General features: G+C 28.5%; 1 protein-coding gene across 1 annotated transcript in view; it reads left to right on the forward strand.

The window, feature by feature from the left end:
- LOC142322689 (guanylate cyclase 32E) overlaps positions 1 to 27552 on the forward strand; it is an 857649-nt gene that overhangs the window by 704443 nt on the left and 125654 nt on the right. The window contains exons 6-8 of the mRNA XM_075361768.1: positions 1703 to 1780; positions 5766 to 6010; positions 11011 to 11156. Of these exons, the coding sequence (XP_075217883.1) occupies positions 1703 to 1780; positions 5766 to 6010; positions 11011 to 11156 (469 nt within the window). The remainder of the gene's footprint in view (positions 1 to 1702; positions 1781 to 5765; positions 6011 to 11010; positions 11157 to 27552) is intronic.

A 27552-nucleotide genomic window follows, 5' to 3' on the forward strand; every position in this document is an offset into this window, starting at 1 on the left:
GGATAGATATTTGGGAATTTTGGTTCTATGGTAAAAACTATAGGAGATATGGAGGATAGGAGTTTGCCAGTGTAAAGTATCGCAAACACTTTCTACTAGTACACCGTAAAACTTCTGAAAATTTTTACAAGTCCTTGTTTACTTGTATTTCAATGACGTCACGAACAAGCCAGAGCTTGTCGCTTGACTTGCAAAATTTATCTCTAAACAACCGAAATTAATTTAATTAATTCCAATATCAAAAGCTTATCACTTGAATAATAATAAACAATATTATCAGTCGATGCCAGTTACAATTGTCTATGCCATCCACTGCAGATAAGCTACACCCGAATTGAAAACAACTCAAGGTACACCACTACTAACACACACTAACCACTGCGACCAGCAGTCAACTATGAACCTTATTGCCAATAGCTATAAGGCTACTCAGATAAAAAATTCAATAAAAAGGTCAGTCCGCAACCAAAAATCACCAAATTATATTAAAACACTTCCGAAAATTTTCCACCGTCAATTCCCAATTCCAAAAATCAGATATAAAACCGTTGATCCGACAAAAAAAAACAGTATAAGACAGAGCGCACAACAATACGTCCGACCGCAACACAAGCTTCCACTCGACACTTCTTTCTATCTCCTTTTCTCTTCCTCCACGCGTTCCTCATTTTTTGGCATGGCATCATTCTTTCTCATCTCTCAACTTTTTCCTGTCCTTTTTTCTGCCGCAAGAACCTATATATTGTAAATTATTCTTCGGAAGTTGTCTCTATCTAAGGACTTCTTGACAGAAGTTCTCTTCTTTCAAGCTTATCCTTTGGAGTTCCTTTCCACTGTTTCATTTAATTTAGTTTTAACTTGTCAAAGAACTTTTTATTTAATCCTTTTAGTTCACTTTGATCTATGTCCCAAGAAATCTAACTTTCTTTTCCTTAACGCTTTTTCTACTTCTTCCTGTTTTTTTTTTTTTTTTTAAATCTCCTTCCATTTTGTATTTCGTTATCAAAATTATGGATTTTTTTATTATTGTTTATCATTACTTTATTGATTTTTTTGTAAAATTATAAAACCCACCTGGCTTGTCTACTGGTTAACTCGTCGCAAACCACTTGTTTAACAGCTGATTTTCGAAGTCGAAGGTTCTGACCTTCAAATCCTAGTAAATGCTAGTAACTTTTATATGGATTTGAATACTATAGTGGGTACCAGTGTACTTACACCTCATTTACATGACGTACATATCATCCTCATCACAATGGGCCGGGCAGGGGGTTGCTTATTGTTCACTAGTTGAACAGATTGCAACATACACATTAGGGAAATAAAAATGTGTAAAATAATTTTGTTTATAGGGATCAATAGTGCTGGATATTATTTTCAAATTCATATTTTTCCTCTTATTTTTATTATTATTTTGTTACTGTAAAAAAGCTTTTTTGTACTTCGTAACGGAAGAATTTCTTATTGAAAAAATTTATATTTTAGTAACATTTCCTTTAAGCTTAAATACTTTTTTATTCAATTACTCTTGTTAATTCTGTAAATCATGGTATTACTTTGTATATGTATGGTACGCGCCAGTTTTCAATTTCAGTTTTTCACCAATTATATCCATAAAAAATTGAATTCAAATAAAATTATAAGGAATTGTTACATAGCAGTAATAAGTAGATTAATTTTTTTTTGTTTCTCTTTGTTTTAGTTTACGTGATATTGGGTCATTTTTATGAACATATTGGTCTTATGGTTGCAATGGAACAAATGAAATTATTTGATAAAGGTAAGTTACATTATAAAATTAAATACAACTATACTTACTTCAAAATAAAAAGTAAATATAAATTAATATCTAAATTTTTTGCAAGTAGCGTTTCATAATAATATAATGTTATCTTATCTCTACTACCTGCTCTATAACAAATTTCCAAAATCCATTAGGATTTACACAAAAATATAAAAATTGTTTTTATAATAATAAATAAAAATATTGTATCATAAGCCTTCACTAAAATTAAATAAAAATATAAGAAAGTAAAATAACACTAATATCCATTTTAATTATTAAAAGAATTCGTTGTTATAGATTGCTCAACGATCTCGAAGATCAACCCTCTAAATTTAACATCAAAAACTGGATATACTTAACATCAAAATAAAAATAATTATGCAAATTCTTATCACTAAATCGCTGTTTATTACTTATAACTAATAAAAAAATTAAATGTTTAATCATTGGGATCAGTAAAACAACATGTTCATAATCATAGATTGCTACACGTGACCTGTCTACATCATCTCAATTTTTAAATTTTCTCGCAGCTATGAATATATATTCCAGCATAATTTAGGCAGATTCAGGTGCCACTACATTGCCTGTTCTGTGAGGAAAATATGTTAACTTCATTGTTAAATGTTAGATTGGATGAAATTTCTACTTTTTATAATTAATTGTACTAATATTTATTGAATATGTAAAAAGAATCATTATCATTATCAACTTGGATAAATAAAACCGAATTTAATGTTTATAGATTGCTCCTGTATTTTGATACATCTTATATTATCTAACATTTTAACACATCGTACCTAACACATTAAATATTGTCAGTCTAAAAATTCACTCAAATACTGACATGAGAATAAAAAAAAATAACAAAAATTAGTAACAATTAATTACAATACCCAAATTGTAAAACAAAAGACGTAAGACAACTAATACTTCCATCCAAATCAGAAAAATAGAACTAAAATAATATTTTATTCTGAAAATTGCTCCACAATGTTGACCTACGTACTCCGTACTTTTCTTTTTTTTTCTGAACACAAAAGAAATCCATTATAATTAATTACAGACCTGTAACTCGTACAGGACATACGTAACCGGTACCGCAGCCAATTTATTAATTGAGACCAAGGAAGTACTAATTAAATCAGAGGTCTTTGGGCTTCTAGTGTCTCGGAGTATTCTGTGGATTTCCTGGATAAATTATATAACGAATGATAAAATGTCGAATAAAGGATACAGAAATTGTCTTAAAAAAAAATCTATACGGAACGTATGGAAACTTAGAAATTTGGATTGTTTAGTTAAAGCTTAAGGGACAAATCGCTTGTGGTTATTATACATAGTGTATCACGAAGTTCTCCGGGGACTTTCATATCCAACTCGTGCAAATAATGGAATCAGTTAATATAATCATATGTTTTAAAATGCTTTTGTTGAAAATAGCATTCTCACTTTTTAACATTTATTATAAACTGTTACGTATAATGCAGCTTGATTTAGTGTTCTGTTTCTAAATAAAATTCAAATTTTTCTAACTTCTTTCTTTATTTTATTTAATTTATCTTACATAATTTTATTTAGAATAAAATTTTCTACAAATTTTGTTAAATAGGTTTATGTATTTATTATCCATTTAACTTATTGTACCTCATACATAAAAAAACAGGGTCTTTTACCACAATTTATTGATTTTCACCCCAGATTTCTCAAAACCTACTGCAAATACCGTTCTGTGACATATTTTATTTTATTTTTTTCAGATCAAAAACCATAAGAAATCACTAATTCTGCCTCTTAATTAATGTCCTAAAAATTTCACCGCGATAGCTGAAATCCGAGCGAAATCTTTCACTAGCTGTAATTCGCAAACGAAGTATTTTAGGACATCTGTTTATATGAACTTTTAGATAGATTTCATAAGAAAACTATCTATCGTAATAGGTACCATGATTCGGTTTCCGGAAAATTTCGACATATCTTCGTGTTTCACATCCCCCAGACCTCAAAATCACCGTCAGATCAAAGATTTATATATATATATATATATATATATATCTCACTTTATTGTAGACACAATAACTGCCTTAATTTTGCGCCAGTCACTTTCAAATTAATGCATAAAATATAATGATCCAAAACCTCACTAGACTTCGTTAATGGGCAAAATCGGACCATGGGGGTGGAAATGGGAGGCTTTTTCGAAAAAAATATCGCTAGAACTTTCTTATTATATAAAATATCGAATTCGTTTAAAGTTCCTACTATTTTCTGGATAAGGGCCTAAAACTTACATAAGTAAAGTTTTTTGATATCACCAACCATTGGCCCTGGGGGTGGAAAAGATGGAACTTTGAAGGCAAAAAAAATCATACCTCCCTTAATAGGCACAGTAAGTAATCGGTTTAAAGTGGCCGTTAATCCTCTAAACATTACCTAAAACTTTTGTCTGTAACAATTTTTGGTATGACCAACCCTTACGACAAGGGTGACCAAAATGTTGCTGGAATTGTAAGAAGATGGGGCTTGTCGCATGCTAAACATGTGAAACTTTTTTCGCGTGCAACCATTGTCGTATTGTATAAATTTAATATTTTCTTATTTTTAAGGTGGAAATATTTTTTATTCCCTACTTAGCACCGGTGGGTGAAATCCATCTCAGCCTTCCGGCTTGCCTAAAGGGAATATTTCCATTATTTTCACGAGTATAGTAGGTTATGAAAGTTCCGAGAGAACCTCGTTATACACTCTGTATACTTAACAAACACTAATTCTCCTAGTTGAAAAATTTGTGGATCTAATACAACACTAATACAATTTTCAGTTGTTCCAAATAAAATTACAAATTACCATCTGAATCGCAACACTGACTGATTGCAATCAACTGACCAATCGCAACGGATTGGTGCACAGAAAAGAATTCCTTTGGATAATCCCGAAATCCAGATTTTCTATATCTGTTTTCAAATATAACATTGTTTGAGATATTACTCAGATTAATTTCAAATTTCTTTAAAACAGCTGACTGATTTGATGTTATCAAATTCGTTTCATATTCTTTTTTCCCCATCTCTCCAAAACTAAATTAAAATTCCATATAATGGATTACTTACTTTTCCTTATTTATAATTTGTTAGTAAATTTTACTTTATAAATTTATTGTTTTGGACAGATCGTAGGCATTAAAAAAATTTAGCATCTCTTTTTTTCTCGTTAGAGATGTTACTCGGGTTATAGTAGTTAATTTGTTTTAGAATTTTTTGGTCTTACTTCTGTTAGTTGGATCAGTATAGACTAACTGTAACAAAATATATTTTAATAGTTTTTTCTGAGATATATCTTCACCTTAATATTCTCTGTAGTCTTCAGTTCTCTGGTGATGATTTTTTTTTTAAATCTTTTCGATTATAATTCACTATTAAAAAGTAACTAAGGACTTTGAAAGATAAGGCTAAACCAGTTGTATTTAATTTTTTTATAATCTTCAGTTTTCATAAGCGAGCAGACCTCTCCACTCATTTGTTATTTTTTTAATAGAATACATATAATTTTTTTATTAAAAGATAAAAATAATAAAATATCTGCATTTTCAAATGAAATTCTTAAATTTTTAGTCTTTTCATTTGGTAATTATATTTGTCACCATAAACGTATTATTTTCTATTTATTTTAATTTTATATATATATGTATATTTCGTTCATTTTTAGCTCTAGAAGACTGATGTAAAAGATTTATAACAAAAATATATATAGCAGAAAATTGAATTTTGGGTCGGTGTGAATCTACATAGTATTTTAAGATTTTGATGTCCCGATCATTCAAAATATCCTTGTCTTTAAAAATTGACCTATATTAAGAAGTTCTACTTTTTCGTTTAAAAGATTATGTAGTATGACTCTTAGACTATACATAGTTAGATAATTAGTGCTGATGTCTAATAATATATAATCTATTAATAAAATAATATTTTACATTTTACAGGGGATTATTGGGTTGTGGGTGTTGATGTAGAACAATACGATGCCGATGATCCTGGAAAGTATTTAAGAGGACTTTTAAGAGATGACGTTGATCCTCTAGCACCAAAAGCATTTAAGTCATATCTTGGTATTGTTCCCAGTCCACCAAGAGATATAGAAAATTTCAATTCGAAAGTTAATGATTACCTCGTGAGACCACCATTCAACTTTCCTAATCCACTTGAATATTTTGGAGCTCATAAATTAGTAAGTTTATTTATTTATTTCTATAATGTAATTTTTTAAGTTTATTTTGTTTATATAATTACATCATCCAATATATTATATTAAGTAAAGATTTAGTAGTACCATATTTAGTAAATAAATACTTTTTTTCTTATTAAAGGTATCAAAAATATCTTTTAGATTTATACACACAGGGTTTTGATATTATATTCAAAATTATAAACTGAAAAATAATGAATTTCTAACACAAACGTGAAAGTTATGGACATTCTTTTAAAAATATTTTTTTTAGAAAGGGCGTATGGTACCAGAAAAAAATCTTAAAATTAGAGTAATTTCGTAGATTAAATTACTGAATTGATTTACTATGTTAAATAACACTTCTCTGCCGTGAATATACGATGTAAAGAAAAGCGGTTTATATAAATTATAAAGAAGGATCAAATGCGCTAATTAACACATTTTATGGACTAATGTATTGGGGTTTAAAGGATTATCAACAGATTTTTTTCGATTTCATTCCCGTGTTAAGGACAATGGTAAATGATAATTACGATAATCAGATTAATTGAACAATATTTTTTTGATACATCATTATTCATTTTCGTCCATTTCATTTCATTAAAAAAAAATTTCATTCAAATCTAATTATTTCATTCAAATCAGGAACTAATTTTATTCGTCTGAATAAATTAACCGGTTTAAAATCGCGCACTGTCAGTTTAAAAGTATTTTAAAATCGTTACTGCATTATCAAATTTACGCCATAATTTATACATAGAAGAATAAAGTGATTGGTCTATTTAAAATAAAATTTCTAAAGCTCAGTTGGTAGAATAAAGCACAGACAGAACTCTAAGTCCTCAATTATAGTCCCGCGTTCTATACCCGGCTTATTTTTTTAATGTATATCAATAGATATTTTTTCATTGTAATGAGTAATGAAAAAAGGTTTCATAAGGTTCTTTTTTGCGTAGAGGGGGGAGAAAAGGTTATATTAATTTTTGATTTAGAAAAACACGTTAAAGATCAAATCTGTAATCTTAGGATTTAAAATACGTAATTTCTAAATAACATCTGCCTCAAGGACATATTATATATATTCTTTAGAAAATACAAATTTCAAATGTTTAGGCCTACTCATAAAAATATGCATGAAAACCATTTTCTAAATAAACTTTAAAAAATTATTTTTTTGACGTTATTTTTTTTTAAATTATGGACATATTTTTCTGGTAATAAATCATTATGTGACATTCAAAATTAAAAAATAATAATAAATTTAATATATTTGACACGTTTGGGTCAAACGTAAATTGTAAATATTCTTTTTAAAACACCTATTTTTTCAAAGATGTTTGACGCTATTAAACACAAAACTTATTTCGGAATAATTAAAGATTGAGCAAATTGACCTATCTTTGAAACTATAATTCAAAACTCTAATATTAAGATTTATGACGACATATCCAGTAGTAAGTAAGCTCTTTCCTAAACAGCAGAGGCGTAAATCAAACTAAAATTTGTGCCTCATGTAATTTGTTGTCTTCATTTCTTATAAAATTACTTGTAAATAAGAATTCTATAAAAATTCATTTTCTTTAAAAATTATGTTTTGCGTATTTATTCTATTAAATTTTATACATTTAAAAAAAAAATAAAGATGTATTTTTTAAAACCTCTACATTTTAAACGTTATTGATTTACATTAATAAATCATGGTCATCAAAATAATCTCAGGTAGGTTTTTGAGAGTTCTCTCCTTATAGAAAACCCTTCTTCTTTTTTTTAAGGGTGAAAATTAAAACAATTTTCATTACAAAATCCTAGTCTCTAAAAATTGATTAATTTTGTGTCTGTACTTTCCTTAAATACCTTTTTTCAGTTTCATAAAAGACAAAATAATAAAAACCTGTATTTAACAGATGAATACTTACATAAAAGTAAATTTGTTAAAAGTTTTAAAAATTGGTACATAAGAAATATATTACGCCTCGTTAGATGAATGAAGAACGGTGTGGTCTGTTAGTCTGTACAGATACAATCTTTTAGCGAAGAAACTAACGAATTTTTCGTATTTTTTTAACCTTTTATATTGATAAGATTTTTGTATTAACAACCGAACTTACAAAAGCGCACTGAATGTCTTATCGTGATTCTACTATGTTAACTGTACTGCGATGGCCATAAAAATGTATTGGTTTTATATTTGGTGAGCTAAGTTATTTCAAATATCATTGTTATTTCAAATTATATGTTTGATTAAAATGTATCGTTATGTAATTTGTAAACATGATTCGTTATAAATATTTCTGATTATTATTGCCAATCGCTGAATAAATTTTATCGGTTTGTTTGCAACATATGATAAAAACCAAGGTATTGAATAATCAATTAATTAATTAAGAAGAAACGAAGATGTCTACTTAATGGCAAGGAAATCCCTTTCTATGATATAACATCTACGTTAGTAACACTACGTCATCAAGTGTAAATGTCAGTCGTCTGCTTTCATTTATTCAGCAAATTTCCAGGTTTATTACAAGTTTGTATTTTCACTAGTTCAGCGAAAAATTTTACCTGTGCAGTGTTGACTTAAAACAGCAAACACAGATGAAGATTCAGTTGAAAAAAGACTTGTTGCTAGTGTTTGAATGGAAAAGAGTAGAAACGCAAATGAATTTTATAAAAACAAGGGATTGGTTCGTTCAGCATGTTGGTTAGGAAAATCTATCAACACAAATACTTCAAAAAAGGGTAAAAACGTTTTTCACCGGGTCAGTCCCGATTTAAAAGATTTGGACATCCTACCAATCTACTTAACAGTTCAAATATTGTTGAGGAATCCTGTTTACGGTCGTGTCTTGGAAACCAGAAAAAGGTTTCCAAAGCTAAATATTCCCGTTCACCTTATCAGAAAATAATGAAAAAAGATCTTGGGTTTGAACCTTTTAAACCTGCTCATGTTAATGAGCTTTTTGACTTCTAACCCAAGCAGTGGTTTAAGGGAAACTTGTTGCACAGCTTTTCTAAGATGTTTTCCCTACATTCAGTCTCAGAAACTAGTTTTCTTGTGTGATGAGTGTTCCTTTTACCTGAGTAATATGATCTTGGAACTTTTATTTTTAGAGTAAAAGGAAAATCCCCACTTTTATGAGGAAGATATAGACCACCCATTACGTGGTCTCATCTGATATGATCAGAAATTTTAACCTAAGATGTACGAAAATTATTTTATTCCTCAGCTTCGATCGATTGGTATGGAATTGCCATATGAAACACCAGTTCATATATTCAGTTGGTAAATGACTTTTTAAATGAATGCTTTGAAGGGCGGTGGCCGCCTCCGAAATTCAGTGGCCGTCTAAAACTCCAGACTTAACAGTTGTGTCAACTCCTTTTAGCTCATTAAGGAATCTTTATGAGCTAAAAACTACTGTCAGAGACTTTTTTATGACTTTCATCCGGCAAAGCACTGAGGATAATGTCTAAACGCATTTGGTTATTGATAAAACAGTGTGCAAACAATGTAAAAGCACATGCAGATGCAATTTAAAGTAAATTTTATATGTAAAAATATTAAACTAATGACAAACAATTCATGCTTATTTTTTATATGGAAGGGTACTTTCATATAAGGGTACTTTCTGTACTTAACTACAGATATTGTTAATACTTTTGTTTATGATACATTTACAATGAATGTTATTTTCATTATAATGACTATACGGTAAAAATATTTTGAGTTTTTATTCTATCATAGGTGCTAATGACGTGAAATAAAATAGTAATGCTTTAGCGTACGGGTTTTTATGTTCTATTTTTAATATTATACTGAACGTTACTGGTCCAGAAAAATGTGGGCGTTAAAATCTTTAAATGCGCATGCTATACCGGCAATTTTTTCACTTCAACAGACCCGTATCTTACAAAAATATTCCTATAACTTACGAAGAATCAATTTTAGTATAATCACTGAATTTAATAAGCTACATTTTAAAACGTTTATTTTATGTACTTGTTACTGAAAATTTTAAAAATATACTCAAAACATATTTCATTAATTTATAAAAAATAATTATAAATGGTATTATTATTATATAATAAAAAAATTGTATGAAATACGGTATAAAATTTACGTTTCAAAGAAAAGTAATGAAGAAGAGATTTTAGAAAATTTATTTAAAATAGGTTTTCTAAAAATATAAAATTTAGAATTATCCTGGGTTTTTCTTTAATTTATATTATTTAATCGAATGACGTTTACATATTCTGTGCGTACTTATTCAAAATGTCAAAAGCAGTCGAATGCTTTTCAATCTAATTTTCAAACTATGCATTAATTGCAAAACTTCTACATCTAGGTAAATCAATATAAAATTACTTGTTGTATTCAAAGAGAAAAAGCTTTGTACTCTTACAATACCTTTAAAACAATTAAACTGGTGACATTAACAAAGACCACTTTTGGTATAACTTGTATATTAAAATTTGCAAAACACTTTAAGAAAGTAAACTTTTCCTCTTACATCAACAATTTATGTATGAAAAATAATGTACATATAATAATTGTAGATCACCTGATTTCAGTTAGAAGACAGCGAAAAAAATGACAGCGATTTACAAGAGTAACAAACATCCCATTTGAAAGTTACTTAGGGAAATGAGGAGTGAAGCGGTTTCCCTTTATTTTCTTTGCCAACCGAAATATACGGTTACAGATTAGCATCAAGCCCACTGAAATGCAAATAATATTCAGCCCTAGTAACCTATACTTAGATATACTTAGATGTACCTTCAGATACCTAGATATACCTAGATATACCTTCACTTTGTTAATTAAAGGGACTGGCGTACAGTGAGGATCATTACTCTTATAGAAAAACACCTTCACTGATGCTCTTGTATTTGAGGTGATTTGCAAGTGTCAGAATCAAACGAAAGGCTGTGACCTTACAAGATGGTGTAAAATAACTTTCAAGAATAATTTCTGAAATTTTTATTTTTATTTTTTTATGTAGTTCAGAGCTGAAGCTGCTTATCTTTACGATGCAGTTGTATTATACGCAAGAGCAATTGTAGAAACTATCGCTGATGGAGAAGATATAAAAAATGGTACAGCTGTGATTAGCCATATTCGTGGTAGACATTATCAATCTGCTATGGGGTAAGTATAAAAAATATACAATTTATTTTTAGTATTTCTATTGTTTTAAATGTGTAATTGTCATAACATAATGCAGCTAAAGGAATGGTAATTCTGGTCTGAAAATTGCTTAATGTAATTTATCGCAGCTTAAATTAGATATTTCGTAATTTACCTTAGTAAAATCAATCATCAATATGGTTTGATAATGACAAAATCTACAATTAACTAGTACAAAAGGTTTGATAGAACTGATCAGGTATATTAAATTAAAATGTATTATTTAGATGACAGGTTCCTTTAATGAATAAGGCACTAACAGAAAAAAGATAAACAAAATTAGCCCACCTAAGGTGTATTGGTTAATTCGTCATCACAAAGCAGTTGTTTAACAGCTGATTTTCAAAGTCGAAGATTCTGAGGTTCGATCCTAGTAAAGGTTAGTTGCTTGTACTCGTATACGGATTGGGATAGTGGATACCGATCTTCTTTGGTGGTTAGGGTTCAATTAACCACATGTCTCAGGAATGGTTGGTCTGAGTCTGTATAAGACTACACCTCATTTACATATCATCCTTATCTCTTGGAGGGGGAGGGGTTTGCTTAGTGTTCATTAGTAGAACAGATGGCAAGGTACACATTACGGAAAAAAAGATTAATACATCTTTATTTCGTACTGTATTACCCCAAAAAAAATATAAAATATATTTTAGAATCGTATATCTCATTAGTCCATATGTATGAATATAGAAATTATTTATGTTAAAGTTGTTTTTTTTTTCTAAATAAATTCATAAACAACGTGCTTTATAAAGTAAAATTCGATGACTTTAAAGCTATCAAAAAATAAAAAATATACCTATTTATTTTTTTTTTTTTTTTAAGTTGGTTTGTCTAGTAATTCACTTTTGATCCCATGGCACAGATGCAATTTTCAATATAAAAATATTACCATTTGGAAGAGATATATTTTTCCATATATATTTAGTATTAGCAAAGTTTCAGTTTTTTAGAAGAAAGAATTCAAGCTTATAGGGAGGAATTAAAAAAAATAATAATGATTAATTGTTATACCATTTTATTATTACAATCCTTTTTTCTTGTTTCCATTTCCGATACACTTTGTAAAATATTTTAACCGTTCATAGTTCATACTTTACTAAGTAATAAGAGAGTAAATGTAGAAGAAATGTGATTTCACCTGAATAGTTTTTTTTTTTTTAACTGAATGAAAGCGGTCATTCAAAAATAAACTGAGGATGTAGAAGGATATTAAAGAACTATATTTAGAAAAATGATAGATTTTTTATTTTTAGAACATTCAGGCTAAACAAATTCATCAGTTTTTTTTTTTAATTACGCTTATGTTTTTCTTTTTACATTGTTTTGGTTTTTAACCAAAAGAATGTAATTCGATATAAGCCGTTGGTTGTTCAGTTTATGTATCTACACTGAAAATATTATGTTAGACTTTGTTTTCTTTAATTGTATATATACAAAAAGAGCTTGAAAAGTATTGCATGACTTTCTCGGCTATTAAAAATAAAGATTAAAAAAGTTAGAGCAAAAAAAAACAAAAACACAAGATATATATTGTTTAGTGGTGGGGAATAAATTTTAAGAAAGATTTATCTAAAAATATTCATCTACAGTTTAAGGTTAATAAATTTACTTCAGTAAACTTTTCTCTAGATCTAATACTCCCTTCAATAAAGGCTAAAATAAGAAAAAGAAAAGTTTTCAAAAACGTTTTCTGCATTTTAGGTCCGGGGTTTATAATTTTTTAAAAAAATTGTAGATATTTCTATATATGAAGTATGAACCATAAAAAGCTCGTGTGTAATTAGGTACGCACGTAAAAAGTTATACTTCTTTCGCGTGAATAAAAAAATATTTTTTTTTACAGATTCAAACAAATTTGAATTAAGTCAAATGATCGATAGACGACATTAAATACCATGAATAAAATAACACTAAATTAAATTAAATAATATTTATTTTATACAGTTTAAAAAGTATTGAAGTATTCATTGTCATATAAAACAAAGTTCATCAAATATATTTCGATTAGTTTAGGTCCATTAATTCTTCGGTTGACGATTGAATAGGCACGAGGGTTATGATATGAAGAATATGATACAAATAGTTTTATTTTATAATAGTGTATTTTATCAAAAAATTTTGCTTTTGGTCAATTTAAAATTATTTATGCAAAATCAAGAATGTATCTGTGTGCTATATTCTGTGTTATTAAAAAATATAATTTTACTCATAAAAAATAATACTCACATAAATATAACATCAATTTTTTTTACACAATTTTCACCAAAAAAATAATAAATAAATATACGCTGCAATATAAATAAAGTTTTATGAATATGAACAACAATATTCACAGTGTAAAATATCCGTCTTCAGAAATCCGTGTATATAAATAAATTCATAAATATATATTTATTACGACTCAATATCTGTTATGTTTACAACACGTGTTAATCACTTAATTGCACTAAACAACTGACTGAATTAGACATTACACGCATGTGCGTGCAAACTGATCCACGTGGGCCTGCGCAAATCTTCATGATGTGTTACATCGGCGTGCGCAACTTCCGTAACTTGCTGAAAATACACTCTGATCAGTTTCTCCTAACGCGTCAAAAGAAGTATAACTTCAAAAATATTTAAACTGAAAGGAGATAGACCAAAAGAACAAAAGATATATATTTCAATAGTAAGAGGTGGGGATTGATTTTTTGAAAAACGTTTTTTGGATTATTTATATTTGCACCGTAGGTAACAAATTTAGTTTAATAAGACTTTCTCTAAAATGCATCTAAAGATTATCGAAATGCTTTTTCCGTAATATCCTCCACCCTCTTAACGAATTAAAAAAAAAAATTAATATGAACAATGCGTACACACAGAAATATCTGAGCCAAATTTGAAGAAAATTGGTTCGGTCAATCCTGAGATGTAAAGCCAAAATCAGTGCGGCTCACATACGTATTTGTTTTTGGTTTAGTTGAAATAGTTTGACCCAAAAACGTAAAAATTTTTAAAAACCCCGTTACCCCATTTTTGACATGATTACCCAGTAAGAAGAATATCTATATTATAGGGGAGAGTAAAATAATGCAATACGATAGGCGAAAGATATAACAAGAAAAGGTTTTTAGATTTATAATACCTGTTTAGCGGAAGTTGATTAACATTAGATTACACTTATAATCACAAGATTATTTTGAATTCATTATAGAGTGGAGTTTTAGTTATCGCGATAACGGTTGGTTCAAGATCCACGGATGAACATTACAAGTAGGAGAAAGGAAAACAAAGTTAAAATTTAACCTTAACTTTGCTGTAATGCTGTTAGAAGTAATTATGATTAAATATTTTTTTTACAAAATTTAGAAGAAAAATACGATATTACTTTCGGACGCATGGTGTGGAGGAGGGTGAAAATGAATTTTCTTTATGTTTTGAGGTAGGAGGAGTACGAAAATACCATTCACTTTACAAAATATACGCCTACATATAAAATTTGTGGCTCGAAAACCTACAAAACTACTAGATCAATTTCATTGAAATTTAGATATGTTATAGTAGTGTACCTTGACTGCATATGAAAATTTAATGAAAATTGGTTTAGTCTTTCTTGAGTTACGGTCAATTATAAGTCAAAAAAAATTTGAGCAGGACAAGTTAAAACCGTGGTTCGTTATGATGCTGCAAGTTGGAACGTTGACGTTTCTTTATCTTCGGATTCTATTGTTAACAATATTAAACAAAATTTAAAAAAAATATTAACACCAAATAAATCAACAAAAATTCGGTTTTCTTGTGCAGAAATGAGTTTTTTTATGATTAATTCAACACATAAGGTTGAAGCTTGTGTATGGAAATACGAAATAGAAGTTTTGTAGCGTATGAAAAATGTTTTCTGATCGGGATTCGTACCCGGAACTTCCGGATGAAAGGCTGAGACGCTACCACTCTGCCACCGAGATAGGCGGAGAAGATAAAATTAGTGTTTTTCAGCATATAACACAACTTTATTTTTCAGTCTTTTTGAAATGCATTCTGTAATAATGAAGATTTAAAATTTAATAAATTGTACTCATAACAAAAAGTAATTATGTATATCATACTGTTCATTTTCGGTCTTTTTAAAATAACGGAATATGAAACTTTGATCAATATGAACGTAAAAATTAATTTTTAAATCCTAAATATATTATAGATTTTTTTTTAAAATAATCAGTCACTCGTTTTTGTTTTCTTACTGTAAAACAAATTGTTTAATTCACGGTTGGACCTTTTCAAAATCACTTTGTTCTAACAACGCATTGTCATGCCCTTCCAGCTATTCCGGCAGACAGTCGACAAACTATGAAGCCGTTTCATGTACAGCATGTTTCAACCGTGCTGTGTGTCGTTCTCATTTTATTTATCCTCACCTCTCTTCGTCTTCTCTTCTTTGTTTTCATTTCCTCTCGCGAACTTTCAGCGATTGTTTTACATACGGTATAATGAAACTGTGATGATTAGCGACGTGGTTAGTCCGCTTGTGAATAGTCAGGAGTTGACTGTATTTAGTAAATTATTTTATTTCATTTAATGTTAAGTTTTTCTTCAATTATTTTTCTGTAAATACTTTTATTGCACTACTCCGCTGACGTTTTGCAAAACTATATGAATAATATTTAATTCAAGTAATTTTTTTTTTCATATATAAATATAGCATATTATTATTATGGTTTTGAGCTTTGAGAAACGAGTCCTAACCAAAGACCTAGGAATCACAAAGGTATCGTCGTATTACGCAATCATTTCCGGGAAGTCATGCTTTATGCAATTGTGATTTTGTTAAATCTTGTATTCCAATTAATTCTAAGTTGTTTTAGAGGCTTGCTGATAAAGCTTCTAGCGCGCTTATTACTAATGGTATTACAATGGGTCTTCTTTTTCCATAGTCGTTGGAATATCAGTCTATAAGTCCTTGTATCGTGTTTAGTCGATGATCACAGTGAATAGTTTTATATCTATTATCCAAACGCGCCTTTCGTCTACTGCAGTGATACAGGTGTGTTGAGCTCCAAATGGCGGTCAGTTTGAATTCTAAAGTCCCAGAGGATCCTTACCTGGTCATTTTCAACTATTTTGTTTGCGGATGTTCCCACCACTGTGATTATTCACATTCCACATTTCTTGCATAAGTACCATGCTGTGTTTACTGCACGAATTGTATAACACTCAATTATTATGAGTACGACTTATCGGATACCAGGATCTAGGGTGTTGCATTCTATCCTGTCAAGAATATTTGAAAATGCCATTATCATAAAAGTAAAAATTAACACTCCTTTAGTGTAAAATATATTGTATTCTGATTAATAATATAATGTATTTACGCTTCTTTCTTCGAAAATAAAGCGCAAAAAATGTTTTGGTAAAAATAAAACAAATATTACATCATTTTTTAATACTATCTACGTTCACTTTATGACTTTTTTTTACCTCCGAGACCATCGTTGTGCATTGCTTCAGAGGATGAAATGAATGGTTTGTAATGTGTGGAGATGCAATGCTTGACCAGGATTTAACCCGGGACCTCCGGATGACAGGTCGAGACGCTACCACTCGCGCCACAGAGACCGGCCATTCACTTTATAACTGGAGGTATTTAACGACACAAATGGACGGAGACAGTGTTTCTAATATTAATTTGCTATTTGCGTATTCAGTTTGAGTTGAAAATGATCATTGAATTCTAAATTTTGAGATAATTGTAATTTACTAACTGTATGTTTTTTTATTATTGATTATGAAAATATTCAAATTTCATTAGCAATATTCAATAGTCGTTGAAACTTATCTCAACGTCCAACCATTGCTGAATTTTTATTAATTTTCAATAGCCTTTCAAAATTGAATGAGCAGTTCTTCTAGAGTCTTAACCCTTGAAAGATGGACAATATTTATGCCAACTTGAAACCCGTTATCTCCGATACTCACAATTACCTTATCTAGTGTAATATCATCAGAAATCCTGAAGATTTCTTAATTACGTATTTTCTTGATTGTGAGTAATATAATCGGCATTGTGTTCTTCGTTGTATCTCTCATTTTGTGTTGCAACATTTTGACTCATACGTTTGATCAACGTCGCAACATTTTGACCTTTCGTTCAAGCGAATAATAGTATCACCTGCTCATCGTCTGTGAGGCATATTGATTTACGTAAATTATTCACATTTTTATTTTAGAACGCAAATTCCATTTGTTTTTGGAATTTTATTATTTTAAATAAATTTTTAATTCGTTTTATTTTAAAGTATCTTTCCTTGTGTATATCACCAGAAATCAGACCACTATTTCAAATCTGATTTTTAAATATTCCAAAGATTTGTTTACCTATGTCATTTACATATCTCCACATTTATTATTGTTTGATAGGTTATGTAAATTGAATCGAAAATCATTGTAAAAACATCATAGATAAATATTATGTATTTAAATATTTGAAATTTAATAAAAGATTCTTAATCTACGACCTTAAAAAGCCCCAAATAATTTATTTTCGAATCGATTTATTTGAAAAGTAATTGATTTAAATTGATTATTTAAGAAAAAAGTCAATATACCTCTGGAGCCAGTATACCTAGAAATACCAAAATTGATTTGAGCATCCTCTGAATAGTATATAGAATATGCATGTAAGATTTTAAAACGTTTGGTCAAATATTGTCAGAGGAGTTGGGGAAGAAAGTTTTGCACAAAGTTAATCCAAGAAAATAACATCTCATTTTCATCAGCCTCTGCCCAATAACCTCTAAATCGTTTTTTATATTAAATAAGTATAAAAGTGTTATTTTTTTAAGTAGTATGTCTTTTTCAGTGATTAGTTACCAAATTTACCCATAAATTAAGGCAAAACTTAGTTTGACACCATTACTTCAATATGTATAATACGTATATTCTATGTTGAAATATAATAAAATAAATTCCAGAACTTAAAAAAAGATTACTTTTAAGGTATTTTAAATTATATCTCATTTAAATTTTACTTGTGGACATCACAAAGCTGCCATATATAAATGCGATTCTTTTTCAGTATTTCCCTACATCAGAAATTTTAATTTATATACTTAAAATAAATATAAGGAGAAGAAACGAATAAATCATTTTGAAACACTATAATAATATCGGTTTTAATCATAAATGGCTGACGAATAACAGATTCGGTTTTTACGAGCAAGAATCCAAAAATAGATAATTCCTGGAGGAAACCTAAAGGAATTTTTGATGATTAAGATGTAATGCAGGAAGATGCAGTGCTGAAGATTGAAATACAATTTAAAGAAAAACTTTTATTTTTCCACATTTTATGTGCCTGGTACCTAAAACGTTGAGGCGTTTTTCATGGAAGGACGATTCTTCCAATTCGAAAAAATTATAAAGAATATCAATACGAACAAGTTAGCGAGCGCGCATCTGTATGGAGGACTTTAAAGATCTTTTTTTAAAACTAAAAATAGTATTTACCTAAAATGCATTATTTTATTATATCCAATCCGTAATTAGGATAAATGATTGAAAATAGGTTTATAGGAGACAAATCTCACTGCGTTTTGAGACATTGACAGATCGCAATTAGTAATTGATGGTGCCACTGTTCGAAACTCGATTGTTTCAATAGACTTTATAATTATATATGAGACAAGCATCTCAGTAGCGGCTTTGCCTGCGCTATATAGTTACTTGCGCTTCCCATTCGGTCAGCGAATTTTAGCCGCTCACGGCTAGACCCTCTCATCTAGCCAGGGGCTCTGCCCTCTGGACCCCCCCCCTTGTTCATTAAACTCATGCTTATAAGAATAATAATGATAAATAAAAATTAAGTAATTTAAATTAAAAATAGTCTGTTCAACTTTATAAAGACTATCAGTGTATTGTAATTTCTTCAGAGCAATAGTTTGGTCATACAGGACTCATTAATTGGTTTTTAGATTTCCCATCGCAGCTTCGGTCGCGAAATATATAATCAGAACTACAAACATAAACTATCAACACAATTTTACTATTTACTAAATCTCATTAAAATTGATTCAATAGCAGTAGCATAAAACCGTAGAAATTTAAAAAACCGTTTATGTTATTTACCTCTTAAAATATTAAAAATCAAACCCGAAAATGCTTTATAAATATTTATATGAAGAGTATTTGCAAATCCAAATATAATAAATATCTCTTTAGTATAATCGGGAATGGTGAAAATTTACAATCCTTGTTCGAAATTTTTTTATCTTTCTTTACCAGTTTCAAGGTCGAATCTCAAAAAATCTAGAAATTGGACTTTAAATATTCAAATGAAAATTATACACACCAAAAATCAAGTTAATATTTTCACATTTTGCCGAAAAATTAAAAAAATATTAAATTTCATTTTTACTCCATTTTAACCCTTTCAAAAATCCTTTCTTAATGTGCACTTACACTGTTAGAAGAAAATGTATGCAAATTATCTTCAGTAGTTTTTGCTGGGCGTTGATTATGAATCACTTACAAGTTCTTTTACATATATATATATATTTATATATATATATATATATATATATATATATATATATATTTGTTGTTGAAAATACCATAGTATTTTTATTTTGTAAGATTTTGATTGAACGTATTTTAATTCAAAAATATCTTTCATATAAAGAATAGTTGTTTTTCCGCGCAAAACTTCGGGAATACATAATTTTAGTAATAATTCGTTAGAAAAAGGATATGTGAGATATATATTTATGTATATCAAGATTAGTATAAATACAGGTTAGAATCTTCAAATCGAGTAGCAGATAATAGGAAACTGTCTTGTGTTGAAGCAGGAATCTATTTAGCTCTCACGTAATTAGATTACTGTGTTTCTTATTGTTTTATTTAATTAATAGCACTATCTCACAAACAATCCGCACCAATGTAAACAACATTTTCAGTTCCTTTATTGGATTTAAAACCTCTTTTCAGTCGATATAATTTAGAACGAAAAAAGCCACATACGAGAACCCTTTTTCAGCCTTTTTTATGTGAAAAATGAATATTCAAATTGCCCTTGTAAAATGTGTTTTTTTATTCCAAATAAATATTGGTTAAAAATTTTGCTTGTATGTGTTTTAATTTTCGTAAATCAAGTTTTAATGTTTTTTTCCAAAACTTGTTTTAAAATATATTCGTCTTAGAATTTTCTACTTTTATCCGGAGTTTTAAAGTTTACTTTTTCGTAAAGAAATCTATAAAGAGATTATGAAAACCAACTTAACTACAAAGAATTTTTTAATAAACGTTCGCTACGATGAAAACTCGCTGTTCATTTGCATATAATTTCCAGCTTATTACTACGTACAACTGATGTAATTATTTTTTTGCGGTGAAATTCAATTAAACTACGATTCCTCTGAATTCTTCCATGGCAAAAAAGTTGAATAATTTATTTGCAGCGTCGTCGATCAGTTCTTTACTACAGCTACTCTATGAAACTGGAGAGAAATTTTGGTACAAAAAAAAAAGGTATTTGTTTTACTTTCATTTAAATATATTGTATCACCGATGCTTTTTAATTATTCATCGATTCATTTAACTGTTATATCTCAGGAAATCTTAATCAAGAACTTAACAAAATATCAATTTAGAAGTTCAATTCGGTTTTTAACTTATATTGAGATTATATTATTATAATCTCAAACACCATATTGGAGTTATGCAATTACTGCTAAATCAATTCGTGCTAGAGACTGATAGTCAAGGCCCAGTTTAATTAGTTATATATATTTAAAACGGTCACTATTTTAACTGTTTCGGCCATTATTCTATCTTTAGGTTAATTAACTATAAATCTGGTTATCCACACAGAATTAACAAACTATATTCTTATTACATGAACAAGAATGAAACTACGTACGGGACCAAATCAAGAAATTTGAATTCGATATCTGGAGATTGCTGATTGATTAATACTAATCAAAAACAGTAGATAAATTAAATTCTACGAAATCAGAATTTTGAATAAAAAAAGACTGGCAGATTTCCTCTTTTCAGGAACAAACCTACAAATCTGCGAAATTTTCTGGCCTGTGAACAAATAAAGTACGTTGTAAATTTATTTATAGTAAATAACCAGTTATCGATTGTAAAGTGTATCGATAACCAGTTATCGATTAATGTTAATTAAATATTTGTGTAAATACAGTACGTATTATAAAGACTAAATTAGTTTTCTGCTATAAAATTAAATTAATATGTTGAACGAGTAGATGCGTGTAAAACAGTTAATTCTCAGAATAAAATACTGATCATGCTTTGTTTATTTTATGTTTTGTAATTCATTTATTAAAGCACTTTCTATATTAGATTTTATTTCATAAATAATATAATTTTATTTTAATTAATTTTATTTTTCAAAATATCAAACACGATAGAAACTAGTTTTCATTTTATTTACGTTATTACATAAATTTTTAACAAAACCACCATTTAAAATTGTTCTTTCGATATTTACATTTTGAGACTATTTATTGTAGTTATTATTAACATAAACAATATTTTTTTAATAAACTGTTGATATAACAATAAATATACTTTTGTATCATAAATGTTATTGCATTTCTATCATACATAAATTCAAAGATAAAATATGGTAAGATCGTAAAATAGTTTCAATTAATCTCAAATGTTGGTATCTTCATCTTCATGAAAATTTTCTTGTACTATCGTACATATAAGGATATTCTAGTATATAAACATGCATGATTCAAAGAAACGTGCTACTTACCTTTAAAACTATTTTAATTATTTTTTGTTGATGATGTCGTCTTACAGTCGAAAGGGCTTGATTTTTTATTAATTAATTGTCATTTGTGAATTACTCCATTTCTTCATTATTTTTTTTAATTAGTATTTTCATGAAAAATCGTCTACTGGTTAATCACGTTTAGAAAATTAAAAAACTGTTGTTGAAAGAAAATATCTTTAAAAGAAAACTGTAGTTGACAAAGGTTTTGGCTGGCAGATTTTAAAATGGTAGACAGACGATTTGAGAATTGTTCGCTGTTTTTTAATTAAAGGTATTTAAGTAAGAAAAACATTCTTATCAATTCAATGGAGTCCAGAAAAAATAGTCTGAAAATTATTAATATTTATTTATCAAACCATTTGTTACTTATTTTCATTATCGAACCGCATGGTTACTCTAATATTTTCCGTTATCACCTGAATTAATTTTCAACTCGTCCATTTTAAAAACAGTGATATTGAATTCTAATTGTAATAGATATAATTTCAATTATTTTTTTAACAAATTTGAAATGAATTATTTTAGATAAATTATTTTAATTTTGTTAGAACATGATAGATAATAATTTTAAAAGTTACCGTGTTGGTTAACTGAGAGTGACTTGAAACGCTTAAAGGGTTGTAACGGTTAAACTAAGAGTTGAAGGGTGAAAAGAGGTTAAACTGTTCCTGTATACTGATAAATGAGGATACTTTATTTTGCCTTAAAGCTTACCATAACATACAAGTACATAGCACACAAACACACACACCCACACGGTACTCAAACTTAGCCAGTATTAATAAAGTTTGTGGCAATATTCAATCGTGTTATACTGATATTTTCTCTCTAAAATGTATAGTGTACCTCAATGTATTTCATTTAATAATATTTTGTTCCTATGTTTTTCTTTTTTAAAAATAAATTATTTACATCAAAACATTGTTTTATCATCAAAAATAATGTAAGTATATGTACTTAAGTTGTTATTTATTTTTGTTTAACGAGATTTATTTTATTTTTTTTTTGTTTCATATTAATTTAAGTCAATTTTGTTTATTTCCTTTTCATCTTGTTCCAAAATTAATTTTAATTTAAAAAAAATTAAAAAATTTAACAAATAAGTTACGTCTTTATTTTTTTAAATATTTTAAAACAAAACACATAATTAAATTAATTAATGAATGAATTACTACTTTTATTTTTAAAAATAAAGCTTCTGCCGACTGATATACCGATGTCTGTCCTGAGCTCAAATCCAAGTTTGAGTTTTGGATATTTTCATTATCCTCAAATAATCTCAATATTTATCTTATGACAATGTCTCATTAAAAAAAAAGAAAATATTAACAAATAGCTCAGTTTTCATAAATGAAATAAAAGAAAAGAATTTTGATTATATTCTGAATTTTTACTTTCCCGGCTATAGCGATATATGCTGCTATACCTATAAATCGATAAAAAAAATCTAAAAAAATAGGTCTTTTTTCAAGTTTTGAGCCTTAAGGATACATTTAAAATAAAGATTTTTATAAATAAAAAAAATAGATTTAAATAAATTGTAAATCTGTGAAAAAAATGTTTTTATTCCAATACTCCCAAGTTCAAAAAATTTATTTTTGTCAGACGGACGTTTATGCGTATGTGAGTATGTATACTCGTATTGGCCTGTATTTGGTTTTATAAATGTCGACCGCATTGTCGATTTTCTTCAAACTTGGTAGACCTTCGGGAGGATAAAATGTATTAAAGTTTTTCTAAAATTAGAAAAACTGAGTTGAATGTTTTGGCCGAAATAAATTTTCAAATCTTTATTGGGGCACTCTAACAAATATTTTTCTTATAAAAGTTGAAGTTTATTTTAAGATCACAAATTCCCAAAATTTTTATTTAATATTCACCCCTCCCCAAAAGTGACTGTATATTTTTCTTTTTTTAGCTGAATCTTGTTTCAAAAAAAGAGTTAATTGGAGTTTTTTGTACTCGTATCTATATTTTCTACATCAATAGGCCTTCAAACCACCATAAATACTTTTTGCTCATTCCATTCCAATGGTCTGTAGTAGCAAAAAATATTTTTTAATTTAAAAAGAGATTGTTTTAAATATTTAAAATTTTAATCCATCTCATAAGCTACCCAGTGTATTTTAAATGTAAAAATTTTAATTTTTTTTGATAAGTATCTTATAATTCTTGAAAAAAATTAACCAAAAATTTTCACCTCCCACCTAGAAAATTACAAATCTGATTATTTAGAATTATGGCTGTATCTATAATTCATAATTTTTGTTATTGTTTTTCAATAAAAATAAGTTATTTTATCATAAAGATATTTATCATAAACAGAGCTTGAAATAATTTAAATGATAAAATGAATTGCATAACTTGACCGGCTGCCGGGTTTTATCTTTTGGAAACCATACTGCTACTTCATACAATATGTGTTTAATCTGTGACTCAAAACACGAAAAATTATTACAATGCAAAAAAACTCTATTTGTTTAACGTTATTTAAGCGATCTCAATAAATGTATGTATAGAATGTTTCTAAAAGTTCAGCGCTGGTGAAAGAACAATTTGTGTAGATCAGCAGTTATTAAGATCGAGATGAACATTATTAATAACATGAATAAAAATGTAATGCATACGCATGCATGTATGTAATGCATATAGACTGTAGACATTCAATTACACCTATAATTAAATACCTTATTACACCTATATTATACATAGAGGATGTGAATAATTGATATACGTTAATGTTTTCCGATAACATAGCGATGGATGAAAATAATTCTTTATTAACAAAAAAGTTAAATTTTCGCAGTAAATTTCAGATGAAATACGAGAGATGGCTGAAAGCAATGCACAGTCGCTCATAACTCGCAAATGAACAAAAAAAATTACCGTAAAAGTACATTTTATTATCTACAAAAACTTACATTTATTTTTCTACGAAATCATCATTTACACCTGCACATTTCTCGCAACGTGAACCAGTTTTCCTTTTCTTTTTCTTTCCGTCATTGAAGAATGCTGGCGGTCTTTCTTTGATCCACGACCTCACTTGATCCTTCAGTTCATCATCGTAGCGGAATAAAAATCCTTAATATCCCTCTTTAATTGTGTATGTCATACACGACATACACGCCTCCTAAGGTGTTTTAACATGTTTATGTATCGCAAAGAAAAGACACCGGCTTCCGGGTGGTCCAGTCGCGTACACGTGTCTGGAATCCCAGAAGAAACTATCAGAGAATATTTTTTTCAGAAGATTGTGCTTTGAATTTTTTTCATTTTGGTGAACCATAGTGCCGGTATTACACGCTCTGCCGTTTTTCTTCTGAGTGTATCAAAGTTTCATCTTCCGTAACAACATTGAAAAGGAAGTTAATTCCCTCGTTACAATAACGTTTAATAAGAATTATGAATTTTTAAAAATATTTTTCTCTCTATCCCTCTCTTTTATCGTCTTAATGACGTTTGTAGTTGTTCTGTGAGTGTGTGCACGCGCGCGCTCGTGTGCTTACATCTATGTGTGTATGTAAGAGCATAAGAAAATGAAAATAACAGCGTAAGATAATAAAACAATCTATTGGTGCTTGTTTTTTTTAAATATATGATTTTTTTCTTTTTTTTCTACAGCTTAGATTTTCAGTATTTTAAAACCCTGTTATCGGGCTTCATTATTATTAAAATCTATTGTATTTGAAAGGTATTGTATTGCTAATACGCTTTAAATTCAATGTTGAAATACATCATTATCGTTTCTTGAACCATTTGTTAAATTTTGTAGAAAAATGGCATAATTTAAAAAAATAAATAAAAATATAAATAATAAAATGTAAATAACATTTACATTTATTATTTACATTTAAGAATGTTTATTAAGTTTTATAATATTTCAAATGTTACGTACTAAACAATAAACTAACTAAAATAAGTAAATCATTTGAATCATAAATAAATGAAAAAAGACCAATAAAAGCTGCAGAAAAAAAGCAAACGTATGTTTCTGAGTTCATTTTAAGATGGATAAGGAATCCTGATTTTAATCAGAATTCCAGGCTCAGAAGCAATATCCCTACTGCTCATATCAAGAAAAGACCGACTCCAAAGATCCACACATTATCAGCGTGCACATGGCGGAAGTCTTACAGGCACTTATAGAACTCTAATTAATAAAGAAATGTCGTGGTTTTTAAACGTAAAAATATTTTTTCTTGTTGTCATACTTAAGGAATAACTGTGGACAGTAAAAAATAATTATCTACTCAAGAAAAAAACGCAGCACTAAGACAGATACACCACCAAGAACATAGATTTAAGTATATCGTCTGAATAAAGATTTCTTTAAAATCTAAAACCTTTTAGGAAATTATGATTTTTTAGTTAAGATTCAGATTACTTGTCAACGATTTTTCAAGGAACCAGCTTAAACACATACTCCAAGAAGAGATTGGGTTTCCACGAAAAGGCAGTGCGAAAACAGGCTTACAGTTCTTCAATTCGGTTTTACTTACTATAATTTGGAGTTGAATACGACTTATTAATCTTGGTTTTAAAATTAATTTTCACAAAATAAAAAATTAATTAATAAATAATGGTTAAATATTATTTCTCTTCCTTATTGGATAGTGCCAAGATAATCTATTAATTTAGATATTTAATTAATTGTTTAATTAGAAAAATTCATTTTTTTTTATTCTTGTTTCACTTAGAATTCAGAAAATAAAATAAACAGTAAGTATGTTACATTAATAGTTTCTTTCGTCTACTAATCAAAGTAAGAATAAAAAAGAAGAAAAAAAAACATTTATTCTGTTGTAAAAAGCATTTTGTTACAATGAGCAAAATTTTGGATATAGCAAAAAACGGATATAAAGAAATTGAAAACAGTTGAATTGTATTCCATGACAAGAAGCTGTGGTGTTTCACGGAGTGAACGTGTATTTAGAGTGATGTAATTATGAAGAGAATGGGTGTGGAGATATAAATGGTAAAGGAAGTGGAGCGATAGGGTTATTACCTTGATTTTCTCATATACTGAGAATGGATGTGTGTCATCGACGAAAGAGAATTGATGGTGTCGGTTGCAACTCAGAGTGAACTGGACGTTCCAGGTGTTGTAGAGCATAGAGAAGGAGCATTAGAATAGAATATGATTCATGATTGTGAGGTTTAGAGACGAGATGCGATACACGGCCAAGAGTACCTAACCACCTTGTGTAAAATTAAGTAGTTCACTTTTAATTTTGATATGTACTTTCATGTGGATCTTTCATCTTAATTAATTAATTAATGGATATAATTAAGATACATACATATGTATATGTTAGATTCCATAAGTTAACAATTGTTAACTTTCACAATAAAAAGTCACTCCCAAAAAATGGCACAGCAATACTGATGAATAACAGCCATAACCTGACTAGGTTAATAAGGAATGAAAATAATGAACAAATTAAGGAATTTATTGTTGCCTTGTTTGGTGAAGTTCAACACATGCGGCGCTGAAGAAAAAGCTTCACCGTTCCTCCTCATGGTTAACCTGCGGCATTGAATCGCTCCTTGACTTGACATTTCCTC

Source organism: Lycorma delicatula, chromosome 4 (assembly GCF_047948215.1).
Source record: "Lycorma delicatula isolate Av1 chromosome 4, ASM4794821v1, whole genome shotgun sequence".
Taxonomy (NCBI): Eukaryota; Metazoa; Arthropoda; class Insecta; order Hemiptera; family Fulgoridae; genus Lycorma; species Lycorma delicatula.